The sequence below is a fragment of the Bactrocera dorsalis genome, chromosome 5 (assembly GCF_023373825.1).
Source record: "Bactrocera dorsalis isolate Fly_Bdor chromosome 5, ASM2337382v1, whole genome shotgun sequence".
Lineage (NCBI taxonomy): Eukaryota > Metazoa > Arthropoda > Insecta > Diptera > Tephritidae > Bactrocera > Bactrocera dorsalis.
This window is the reverse complement of record NC_064307.1, coordinates 35,765,008-35,777,599: the sequence shown is the minus strand read 5'-3', so window position 1 is coordinate 35,777,599 and position 12,592 is coordinate 35,765,008. Positions and strand designations below refer to the sequence as shown.

Here is a 12,592-nt window from a genome sequence, read left to right as displayed (position 1 = left end):
CCCGGAAACCGCGACAAAAATCAGGTTTATATGACAGCTTTCTTTTGGATTATCGAGGTGTAGTGCACTCCGAATTCCTTCCGACCTGCCAAACTGTCACTAAGGAATAATATCTGAGTGTTTTGCAACACAATCTCGAGGCTATTCGTAAAAAGAAGTACCACGATAATGCGCCGTCGCATGCTGCATTGATTTTTTTTTGTGAGTTTTTCGCCAAATTTTCAAACAATATCGTGCCGCAACCACCGTATTCACCTGATTTAGCTCCGTGTGACTACTGGCTGTTCAGAAAACTCAGACGACCGCTCCGAGGAAGCCGGTTTGCGTCAATTGAAGATATTAAGCGTGAATCGCTACGCGCATTGAAGATTATTCCGGAAACTGATTTTAAGAACTGTTTCGAGAATCGGACAAAACGTTGCCACAAGTGTAAGGGGGCGAAGGGGATTACTTTGAGGGAGACGACTTCTCTTATATACTGTACTGTAAATTAGTTTCTATTTGACAAGAGAACAATACTTTTGTACTCACATTTAGATATCACGGGATTCCTTTCTCTTAGTGGCTTCACATCTACGTTTCCAGTTTCTTCATAATTGTCAGACCTTCACAAATGTACATTTCGCACTATACAGTTTTTTAATAGTATTTTCTTCGGAAAATGTTCCGTTGCTATGGATAATAAGTCATGTCAAATTTCGTTAAGATAACTCTTCAAATCAAAAAGGTTTCCAAACAAGGACTGGATTTTGATCAATCAGTTTGTATGGCAGCCATATAGTGGTCCGATATCGGCGGTTCCGACAAATGAGCAGCTTCTTGGGGAGAAAAGGACGTGAGAAAATTTTCAGATCGATATCTGCAAGATTGTACGACTTCTGTATATACAGACAAACGGACGCCTAAATCGACTTAACTCATCATTTATGTAAATCTTAAATGGAAAATGATTTGATTGTGCTTAGATGCAAATATCGGCGATAGAATAACAATGCTGCATGAAAAATCAGATTTAATTATTTCTTTTGTATATTGTGTAGTTTTAATCCCATATCCAACAGCGCAACACACTGTAGCACAGATGCTCCGGCGTAAAGCACTCATACTTGTATCAACAGAGCGCTTACCGGTCAAATATTTGTGCTTTCATTGTTGTTTGCGAATGTGTCGCACAAAAGCAAAAGCTGATAAATTATAACAATGAAAATAAGCAATAAATACAAGGCAATGAGAAATTAAAAATAAATTATTGCACAATAATAGCTGATGAGTGCAGAGTAGTAACAGCGGCAGGCAATTAAATGTTTAAAATAAACTTATTATTTGCTTTAAAAAATGATAAAGATTTTTAATTCATTTATAAAAACAATGCAATGTAAAAATATTTATTTCGAAGAAAAATGAAAAATGTGCCTTTTTCAGCTGTGCATACGTTTAGAGTAGCACGCACACCCAGCATGGCACATAAAATTACGAAAATAAGTGGAGTGACAGACCGGCAAGTGGAGTTGCGATCAGTAATTAAACACGCGATCGCAGTTCGGCCGAAATTATCAGCCACCACAAAAGTATGGATTTAAAAAATAAAAATGTTATTTATGTGGGTGGATTTGGTGGCATCGGTTTCTGTTGTTGCAAAAGCCTCTTAGAACAAGGGGTGGCCGTAAGTACTAAGCACATAACAACAGCTAGTTAATTCAATGGTACCACAGTAAACTGCAATCAATATTCCAATTAGAATATAGCGATTATGGATGTGGTTGAGGATGCTGAAATGCTTGAGACATTACAAGCTATCAATAAAGCTGCTAATGTATTCTATATCAAAATGGACTTAACAGATGTGGAGAATATAGAGGGTGCCTTCACAGAAGCACATGACACTATGGGTCGCTTCGATATTGTGGTGAACGGTAGTGGCATAATGAATGAGCATGAAATCGAACGAACAATACAAATCAATTTGGTGAGTTGAAAAAAGTCGCAGAGAGACTATCATCTAACCGTTGTGTTTTGTTTTCATTTAAATCAATGCGATTAGACTTTTTCGCATTCGAAATTAACCTGATGTGACAGTAACGAGGCATGAACTACTTCACAAGTGGTATAAAACGAACTAGTCGGACTCTAGAACTCTTTATGCTTCAAGAAATTTTTAAATTTTTGGACAGAACTAAATTTTTTGTGAATCGTTGAAGTGAAATAAGACAAGAAAAATCATTAATTTTAATAGCACCGAAGCTAGCATACTCTTCACAAATAAAAAAGTTGCCTTAAAAAAATTTGATTCTGATGGATCGGTTTGTATGGCAGCTAAATACTATAGTGGTTCGATCGGATTAATTTTTTCGAAGATGATAGAGTTTTTATTAATAACAATCTTTGCTAAATTTCGGAAAGATACCTTGCCAAATAAAAAAGTTTTCTTTGTAAGGACTTGTTCTTTATCATTCAATTTGTATGGCAGCTATATGTTATAGTGGTTCGATCGGAACAATTTTTTCGACGATTATTGCGTTATTTTTGATAACAATCTATGCCAAATTTCGTGAAGATACCTTGCCAAATAAAAAAGTTTTCCTTATAAGGACTTCTTCTCTATGATTCAATTTGTATGGCAGCTGTATGCTATAGTGGTCCGATTGGATTAAATTTTTCGAAGATCATAGCGTTTTTCTTGATAACAATCTGTGCCAAATTTCGTGAAGATACCTTGCCAAATAAAAAAGTTTTCTTTGTAAGGACTTGTTCTTTATCATTCAATTTGTATGGCAGCTATATGTTATAGTGGTTCGATCGGAACAATTTTTTCGACGATTATTGCGTTATTTTTGATAACAATCTATGCCAAATTTCGTGAAGATACCTTGCCAAATAAAAAAGTTTCTGCCAGCAAACTGTTCGCCTAGAAGTTCTGAGCTTAAACTAGTACTATTGGGATTAGTTTAAAGTTTCACTGCAGAGTATTTCGTTAGCGTATAAATATCTACTTGCGAGATTTTATGTATGAATGTAACACATGTATGTGCGTATGTATTCCAGTTAGGTGTCATTTACAGCACTTTTGCGGCTTTGCGTCTAATGGACAAATCGAAAGGTGGGAATGGCGGTCTAATTGTAAACATTTCCTCCGTCGTCAGTTTGGATGCTTATGGTGCATATGCTGTGTATACCGCTTCTAAATATGGTGTTAATGGATTCACACGAGCACTTTCGGTTTGTCAACATAATACTAATTAATTTTGCTTAAATATGATTGATGATATTCATTGATTTTACAGGATCCATATTATTATAGCCAAACAAAAGTCGGTTTCATCACGATCTGCCCGAGCACAACGGAGACACAAATGGTTTCATCGTTACGTATGGATGCATTGACCACATTCGATCGTATGCCACCACTGCCCAAGACGTTGTGCAACAATCAAAGCCCGGAAAATTGTGCCTATAATTTAGTAACAGCCATTAAGACTGCCAAAAACGGTTCAGTGTGGATTTTAAGTGCCGGAATTCTAAGGGAATATCACTATCCCGATATCTAAATGGAAAAGAAAAGTTTTGAAAGCAAAACAGCCATTGAAAGGGAACCATAACATAATAGATTTGAAAAGGTGAAAAATTAAAAGTGTCAAATATGTTATTTAATTTGTTTTCTACGGCTACTGACACAGAATTACTTCGAAATATAATTTAATATCGCCTGCTAAAAAATAAGTTTCATAAAAAACGCCTTTTAAAAATATGTTTATACAAAAGCATTCATTTTTGATAATTATTTAAGCCCAAAGGAATCTATTTAAATTAATGCTTGCTCTTAAAAACTTTGTGTCATTGCCGATGATAAGTTTGGTATCCATTAAATTATATTTTTTATCTAATTATTAACTTAAAACTTCACTATTACTTATACGTGCATATGCTGTAACTGCCAGCAAAGTTTTTGAATTGCAGTCGATCTCATGGAAAACGGTTTTTGAAATTTCATAACACCTATGTATGTAAATTAACTAAACTCGAATAGAAGCCATGCAACTAGACATTTAAATTTATTCTTACATAACTCTAGTGATAGTCAGTAAAATATATAAGCTTATGTGAACAAACGAAAATATATGTATTCCTAACCTAACAATTAACCTTAATTAGAAATCGAAAATTCTATTCAATATCGGAAATTTAATATACTGCTGTGTTTAGAATACTTGTTAAGTAAATTTAAGTCTAGGACAAAATAAAATCTTTAAACATATATAAAAATTACGTGCACGTTTTGTCCCGGGTAAAGTCCCAAACTACTGAACCTATTTTAGTAAAATTTAGCACACCTATCCAGTTTAATCCAACTTAGGAGATAGAATATTTTATATCTCAATTATGTTAAAACTTAAAACAATTCATAAATAAAAAAAATATATATTTCAAACCATAACCGTGTCTCTCGGGTAATTTTTTCAAAAATTTTTTTCTCATAAAAAATTAAATATATTATTAGAATTTTTTACTGTTACATACACTATTAACAAAGAAATTCTGAAATTTTGGGAAAAAAAATATTTTAAACTCGGCCATTGCGACGATCTAAAGTGAAAAAATACATGTTTTGGTTAAAACTTTAACTTAGAACTTGGTCGAAGAAAAATAACTAAAAATTGGATATTTGGCAGACATTTTTACAATAAAATAATTGAATATTTCGCGACTTTTTTCAAATAGTTGTTCAAAAAAAAAATCCGTCTTCCGAGTCTTTAAGAATTGTATCTCAAAGACCTGTGTAAAATTTCATGAAGATAGATTAGGTAGTTCCGAAAAAATCTTGCTAACCAACTTCAAAACACAGACGACAAACTCAAGCTAGCTAGCCTCGAGTGCACAAGTTCTCAAGACTGTGTCTCTGCAACTGTTACTCGGATCAACGTGAAAATTTAGGACAATATTCTAGAAGTGTTTTAGAATTTAATACGGTAATAAAAATCAATCAATCATCAATTTTTGAATTTTGTGGTAGAACCCGTTTTACACCACAAAAAAACGACAACTTCGGTTGCTCCGAAGCCACGTAGATTGCCTTATATTTCGGAATTTGGTAACCTTAGTTTAGCAATTTGGCAACTCACAACTTTATCCTAAGGTTTGAAATTTATAATGTTGTACATACTCAGAACGTTTTGACATAAGTACTACCGTTTTTCGTTTGCTTACAGTAACTTAATATGTCCATCTCGGCCAAAAATTGGAATTAAACCGCGAACATTTTCGAGCGATTATTTTTTATAACTTTCGAAGTGGATTAACTCTGCTACGATACATTGATAAACTTAATTAAGGTTTTGGCGATGAAGCTGCATCAAGTGCTAGTGTTTATCGATAGTATGGTGAATCCAATCGAGGTCGTAGTTCACTCCAGACGGATTTCGTGAAGGTCGACCCAAATCAGTTGTTGTTCCCGACACTATTAATGCTATGCACAAAGTAATATTGCTAAATGGACATGTGACCTATCGTGAGATAGAGGCAACTATAGAGAATATTAGTACAAGCATACAGTCAATATTGCATAAGGTTTTAATAAAAAAAAATTATTCACAGTTGGTTGAGAGAAATGTTAAAAAATACTATAGATGGGCTTAAAAACTCGTCTAAGAAATCATGAGAGATATTGAAATGTGGATTTGCCGTATGCTCCCCAAAGTTAAGAACAGTCAGCTTCATGGGTGTTTCAAAATAAGCCGGGTGTACAACAAAAGTTGTTCGCGGACGAAGCACTTCCAAGCTTGGTTGCCTGTTTTTTTGGAACAACTGGATATATCGCAACCTTACCAATAGAACAATGCAAAACAATAAATACGGATTATATACAAATATCTGTTTGTCAGTTGTCTTTCAAGAAATCTGGAAAATCGAGCACAGAAGACGGTTCACTCTTCACTGCGACAATGTGAAACAAATGCATTTTTTATCACTTAAAACATCGATTTGATGAGTAATCTACCTTAAAGTCTTGACTTGCCACCGATTAACTTCCTTTATTTTCCAGCCCAACGTTTTTCGAAAATTTTGGTTCAAACACAACAAAAATAAATAGATCTTAATGGAGATCATTTTGAAAAACAATAAAGCGATTCTCGATGATTAAATTGTTGTTGTTACAGCTCTACTGATCCGATCTGAACAATTTCTACTGAGATTGTACCGTGGCCTTGAACAATAATCCATGCAAAATTTCTTGAAAATATCAAATGAAAAAGCTTTTCACGCACGTACATTCTAAACAATTTATTTGAGATCATACCGTTGCCGTATTTCGTGAAGACACTTTGTCAAATAAAAAGTTTACCGCACAAGAATATGTGATCATTTATGGTTTATAGATATATGTGCATATGTATATTTTACAGGGTCTCCAACGTTTCGTCGTGGTAAACTTAATATACCTTGTTCAGGGTATAACAACCATTAATCTGAGTAAAGTGCCAAAAGGAAAGTTCATAATTTTTTACCATGCAATATATTTGTGGTGTTAAGGGGGTATTCTGGTCTACGATTTTGAAAAAATCGATTTTTTTGCATATTTTGAAAGTTCAGACTTTCAAAAATATGACCTTGGACGGATTTTTCAAAATTCGACTTATTTTCGGTGATACAGCCGATTTTGTGACGTGGCGTCCGTGTTCATTAGAATTGTCTCCTAAACTTTAAACGCGTTTTTCTCGAAACTACTTCTGGTACATATCTTCTTTGTAGTTACAATGCTCTATCGTGTCTGTCTTGGATTTCCAAAAATTTTGATTTGAAGTATTTTAAAAAAATTCGAAAAGGTCGAAAAACTCGAGTCAAAAAAATTTTTTTTTTAAGTCGACGCCATTTTTTTTTTTTTTTTTTTTTTTGTAATGGCCAACCCGATAACGACATCCTTACTAATGAAGAATCTTCTTGTTTTTTGTGTTTTAGATCTCTACAAGGGTTGAAATCACGTCAACCAGGACGCACCGTTTGTTTTTTAAGCCCCCACTCCACCGGCCGGTATCTCGACGAATTTTGGTTTTTTTTTCTTTAAATTTTTTTTTATCTTAGTTTAAAAAATGCCTAAAATTCATGCGTCTAGACCAGAATACCCCCTTAATGGAGTCAGGGTCAAAACTAGACGATGAGAATTTCGTATCTAGGTGAAACATTTATCTCCATACCTGCCCGACCGATATATGGCATTCTACTGACATACTGGGAAAACTAGGGAAATCGGACCACCACCACGCCTATACAATATAACGGGAAAAAACTTTACACATATAATGCCTTTGAAGTATGTCACCTTATGATCAAAAGTTGTATGAATGGAACCAAAACTGTTCAAGATACTGGGTACCGAAAATATCGGTCAATATGTGAGATATAACGGGTGGGCCATCTAACGTTTTAAATTTGAATTATCTATATTTCGACATTGGAAACGTCAAATACCATTCGGAAAGTGACAGATATTCAGTAAAAAGTCTATAATTTACGAAATGGGTCGCTACGTATATTCACTATGCTACAATTTGCATATTGGGCAAGAAGATCGTTTGATCGAGGATGGTCAATTTTACCGAAAAAATCATCTTTTCGGACGAGACTCATTTCCACCTCAATGGTTGCGTTAACAAGCAAAATTGTCGCATTTTGGGCATAGAATCACTGTATGGTGCGGACTTTGGTCTGGTGGAATCATCGGCCCATTTTTCTTCGAAAATGAAGAAGGAACCGCCGTAACCATCAATGGTGAGCGATATCGCGCAATGTTAACCGAATTTTTCTTCAAGCTAATTGACGAGGAAGACTTGGACAACATTTGGTTCCAGCAGGACGGCGCTACGTGCCATACAGCAAACGCTACACTCAATCTTTTACGCCCTATCTTCGAAATTTAAAATTTTATATGGCCCACCCTATATAATTAAAAATTTGAGAGAATCTATCCTGTTGATAGTATCTCTGTGTATCGAAAAAGTTTCAATCAGGTCAATACTTCCCTTAGCCCCCATATACCTAATATAAAGATTTTCGAACTTCTGAGTGACTTTATACCGCATATATCGGCCAATATGTGAGTTATCTTAAATAAAATTGAGAGAGCGTGTTTTTCTAATAACGGCGCATTTTTGTGCTTAGAATGAATGAAATCAGGTAAAAACTCGCCCTAGACCCCATATAACTAACCTTATGTACCTGAGAATAATACCCCGCCTTTAATCCTTTCAAGTTGCAAGAGTATGAAATGTTCGGTTATACCCGTCCTTAGTACCTCCTTAGTTGTTTGTTATTAAATTCAAAATTGCTTAGCATTAGAAAAATAAAACAACAAAAAATATCCATGCAAGGACTTGATTTTGATGGCTCGAAAGTGATCCGACATCATGGAGTAGCTTCTTGGGAAGAAAAGGGCGTTTGCGGAATTTCAAATCGATATCTCGAAAACTTAGGGACTACTTCACGTATATTCAGACAGACAAACCGACATGTCTAAATCGGCTCACATCGTCAGGCTGATCATTTATGTATGCTTTTGGATGTTTCAAACTTGGTGGCAAACTTAATATTACCCTTTTCAGAGTAAAAAACAATGTTTTGACTATTAAATGTACTCTTATAATACGCAATGAAAGCTTTTTGGTGCTGTTTTCAAAATTTATTGCTTGCCTTTAGAAAATCTCTTACTTTTTTAAATTTTTTTCGAGAATTCTAATTGTTCTGCCGAATGAGGGGTATCGGCGAATTTACATATGCCAGTGGTTGGTTGGCATCACCTCTTTCAGTTGACCCATGTTGCACAAATAGATAGCACCATTTTTCATCATCTCCATCGCTTTGACCATATTCATCGCACACTCATCAGGTGATTGCTGTTTGGCTTTGTCCATCGCTTCGACCAACTCTCCAACATACGATTGCTGACCCATCACCGACTTCTCGCGTAAATTCATCATCGCTTCACTGGTAGTGAGACCGGGGCATACAACAATGAAAGCCACACCAGTGTGTTGATAATGACGCTTGTCCTGAAGAAAGGAAAATATTTATGTTATGGATATATTTGTATATTTGCAAAATAAGCATAGTAGAGAAAGAACTTACCGCCATTGAGCGTGTAAAACCAATGACGCCGTGCTTGGCAGCGGCATATACTGGGAAGGCAGGTGCTGGTTCCAAACCATAAACGGAGGCAATATTCATCACAATACCGCCTTGACCCATTTGCGTTTTATCCATGTACGGCATACTCAACCAAACCATATTCATCATGCCCATCTAGAAATACATATGTAGATAAGTTTTCTCTGTGAGTATTAGTTGAATCTCCACTACAAAGGGGAGTTCGTTTTTACCAAGTTCACGCCCATTGTGGTTTCCATATCCTTGTCGGCCAACACGCCTGCACCATTGATCAGTACATCGATGTGTTTTATGACGCCCATCACTTGCTTAACAGCCTGTTCCATGTTGTCGCGATCCATCAGGTTCATGTGAACGAACATCACATTGACTGAGCTATTTTCGGCTTGTAGCTTCTGCATCATCTCCATATTCTCCATGCGACCCATCACAATCAGGTGCTATACACAATAGATACAGGCATATATACATATTGTTTTTAATTACCATATTGCTGATTTCGACTTACGCTTATCTGCTTCTTCATCAGCATATGGCAAACTTGGTAGCCAATACCGCTGAAGCCTCCAACATAGACGACATTTTTACCGCTCAAATCGAACATTTTGTACTTAATAAATATTGAAATTGAAAAATCTTCACAGAAATACTTTGCTTAATTTGCAATACGCTGCTTAGCGTTAGACTATGAGTTCCTTCGTCGCTGCATCGTCTTTTATAGCCGCCCATTGTTCCAGTCGTTTGTAGTCGAGCGATACTGCCATCAAACGTCCAGTGTTTTGGTGTGTGGAGAGACCAATTTTATTGATAAGCCAGGTGTGCACGAAGTTTACTTATAAGAGCTCAATGAGTTCGCGGTGATGACTGACCCCGGTGGGTGACAACACACAAGCATCCTCTTCTTGTCGATATTCTTATGCATGTGTGAACATATATACATAGTATATCTATGTATGCCCAAGTATACGCGCATATGCCTAAAATGCGATAATTTATGCCTCTAATCGCATTTTAAAAGTGTGTAATTGTTGCCGTATGTCTCCGCCTAATTGTATTTATCAGCTTATTCCATGAGAAGTGCAATAAACTGGTGGAAGGTTAGGGTCAAATGCGCAAACATTTAGTAGAGTCGAAATAGGTTTAGTATCGTAGCAATAGACCTCGGTTAACATGAATTTAACTACTGCTCCAGACAACCCACCCACAATAAATAAGTAAGGGCTGTATTAAGATAGAGAAATTCAAATACTGTTTTGTTATGCTTTCGGACCTGTACCTAGATTTGAATTAGTTCAGCGCACTTCTTGAAGGTCTGAAAAGGCTGTACAGCTTTCTCGACATTTTAAGTTAGTTATCTATTCGGTAAACTGTTTTGTAGAAATAAGACCCAAATAGAATTTCATCCTTCAGATCACCTTTCCATAAGTTCGAGTAGCACACTTACAGCACTCCCACTTGATACTCTTCAAAAAATCGCTGCAGACTGAAGATGGATTCGCCAACGGACGTTTCGCCAACAATGCTCTTCACGTCCAAGAGTGACAAGTTCCATGACCGCTCGAGTTGTAATACCTTTCTCATGCATCGCTTCTGAGAACTACATTTTTGAAGATCGCTTTTGCGTCGTAGTCCAGTCATTTAAGCTTAAATTAGGTAAGAATCTCGGAATTCGATATACCCATTTATATGTAGTTACAGACGAGGTGAACTTACTATAATGACTGGACTATCGCTGAGAGGACCCTTGAACTCCTTTTGCAGAAGTATCCGCAATTGGCAATATGGTTCACGGGTCTCTCGAGCCTGCTCTTCAGCCAGTCTTGAGTTGGTTCTCTCTATTTCCTCAGGGGTGAAGAGCTCGGCTGGAAGCCACATGCAAGTGCGAGGGCACAGTTATGAATCCGCAGCAGACATTGTTTAAAAGCCATTTAGTTCTAAATACAACTCTGGCTTAGTTGGTGTTAAAAAGTTGCAATGAACTTAAGTTATCACAAATGTTAGTTGGTGCCAAGTGTAAAACAATTCGGAGACCCTAAAAAAATGTGAGCAAAAAAAGTAAGACTTTTTGTTTAAATTTCGCCCGAAAACCCATTCGTCGAAATATTGTTTTCTTTAGGTTGGTTGGCTGTTAGTGACATCTTGTTGTTCTGAAGTACATCAAATGCATTCCGATGGGTGAAATTATTCTACGAAGAAGTTGCGATCAATTTTGTGTGCGGAATCAAATGTCTAGTGCCGTACAGAATTGTCGCGACCAATAAACTAAAGGAGCTGGTGCTTGAGAATCAAAGATACAATCAGAGATCTTACTGGCATCCTTGAAATAGCAGAAGGATCAGTGAAAACCATTTTGAAGAATTATTTGGGCTTAAGAAAAGTGAAAGCACGATTGGTTCCAAAATCACTAAATTTTTTCGAAAAACCGCGAAGTGTTAACGTCGTGGAAAGAGGCCAAAATTATGAGTTTTTGCAACACGATAATGCATCGTCGCATACTGCATTGCTTCTTCGTGAGATTTTCGACACATTTTCAATCAAAATCGTGCTAGCAAGCTCCCTGTGACTTCTAGCTATTCAGCAAACCCAAACGACCGCTCCGGTGAAGTCTATTGAAGACATTAAACATGAATCGCAACGCGCATTGAAGGCTATTCGGGAAATTGACTTTAACAACTGTTTCGTAGATTGAAAAAAACGTTAGCACAAGTTTTGAGGTCAAGGGGGTTTTCCTTAGAGGGCGACGACATAGATTTTGAAGAATAAATTAAAAACTTTAAAATCATTGTTCATAATTTTTTGCTCATACTAGTAAAAAAAATGATCAGCGCGATGAGCTGAGTCGAATCAGCCATGTTCGTCTTTCTGTCTGTATGTATATCTTGAACAAGTCCCTCAGTTTTTGAGAAGTCGATCCGCACGTCCTTTTCGCCCCGAGGAGCTATTTATTTGATGCAAGTGCCGGTAACGGACACTATAGCATATAAATATGTAGCTACCATACAAACTAAACGATCAAAATAAATTTCTTACATGGAAACTTTTTTGTTTTTATTTTTTTTTGGATGCAAATGTTAATATGTTTTCTTGTTTCAATGAAACTTCGACTGAAATTAGTTTTAGTTCATAATACAAAAAAAATTTGGGTTGATCTGAAGTTTAACAGCTGTAACTTAAATTCAACTGAATAATGTTGCTAACCGTAACAAAAAAACATATCATAAGACCTTTAATTTAGGGAAGCAAAATGAAACAAAAAAAATGAAATTTATTTGTGAAAAACATTTTCGGACAAATGACCACCACGGCTGAGTTTACAGTAGCTTATCCGATCCACCCAATTTTGGAGTGTACTTTCTCGATGGCTTCAGGCCTTATGGCAGCTACAGTAGCTTGAATCTCGTACTTTAGATCTTGAATTGTTTCTGGATGGTTGACGTAA

At 36.1% G+C, this 12,592-nt stretch overlaps 2 protein-coding genes across 2 annotated transcripts; one reads left to right on the top strand and one right to left on the bottom strand.

Annotated features, from left to right (window-relative positions):
* Positions 1-1,253: 1,253 nt before the first annotated feature.
* On the top strand, positions 1,254-3,598 carry LOC105233084 (alcohol dehydrogenase). Its single transcript, XM_011215040.4, has 4 exons — positions 1,254-1,663; positions 1,739-1,966; positions 3,043-3,216; positions 3,282-3,598. Exons 1-4 carry the CDS (start codon positions 1,571-1,573, stop codon positions 3,543-3,545), a joined length of 759 nt encoding a protein of 252 aa, XP_011213342.1. The 5' UTR covers positions 1,254-1,570; the 3' UTR covers positions 3,546-3,598.
* Positions 3,599-8,646: 5,048 nt separating this feature from the next.
* Positions 8,647-9,859, bottom strand: LOC105233085 (fat body protein 2). The gene is made up of 4 exons (XM_049459261.1): positions 9,662-9,859; positions 9,366-9,593; positions 9,115-9,288; positions 8,647-9,038 (listed from the first exon to the last, which is right to left on the bottom strand). The coding sequence occupies exons 1-4, from the start codon at positions 9,755-9,757 to the stop codon at positions 8,757-8,759; spliced, it is 780 nt and encodes a 259-aa protein (XP_049315218.1). The 5' UTR covers positions 9,758-9,859; the 3' UTR covers positions 8,647-8,756.
* Between the last annotated feature and the right edge of the window lie 2,733 nt (positions 9,860-12,592).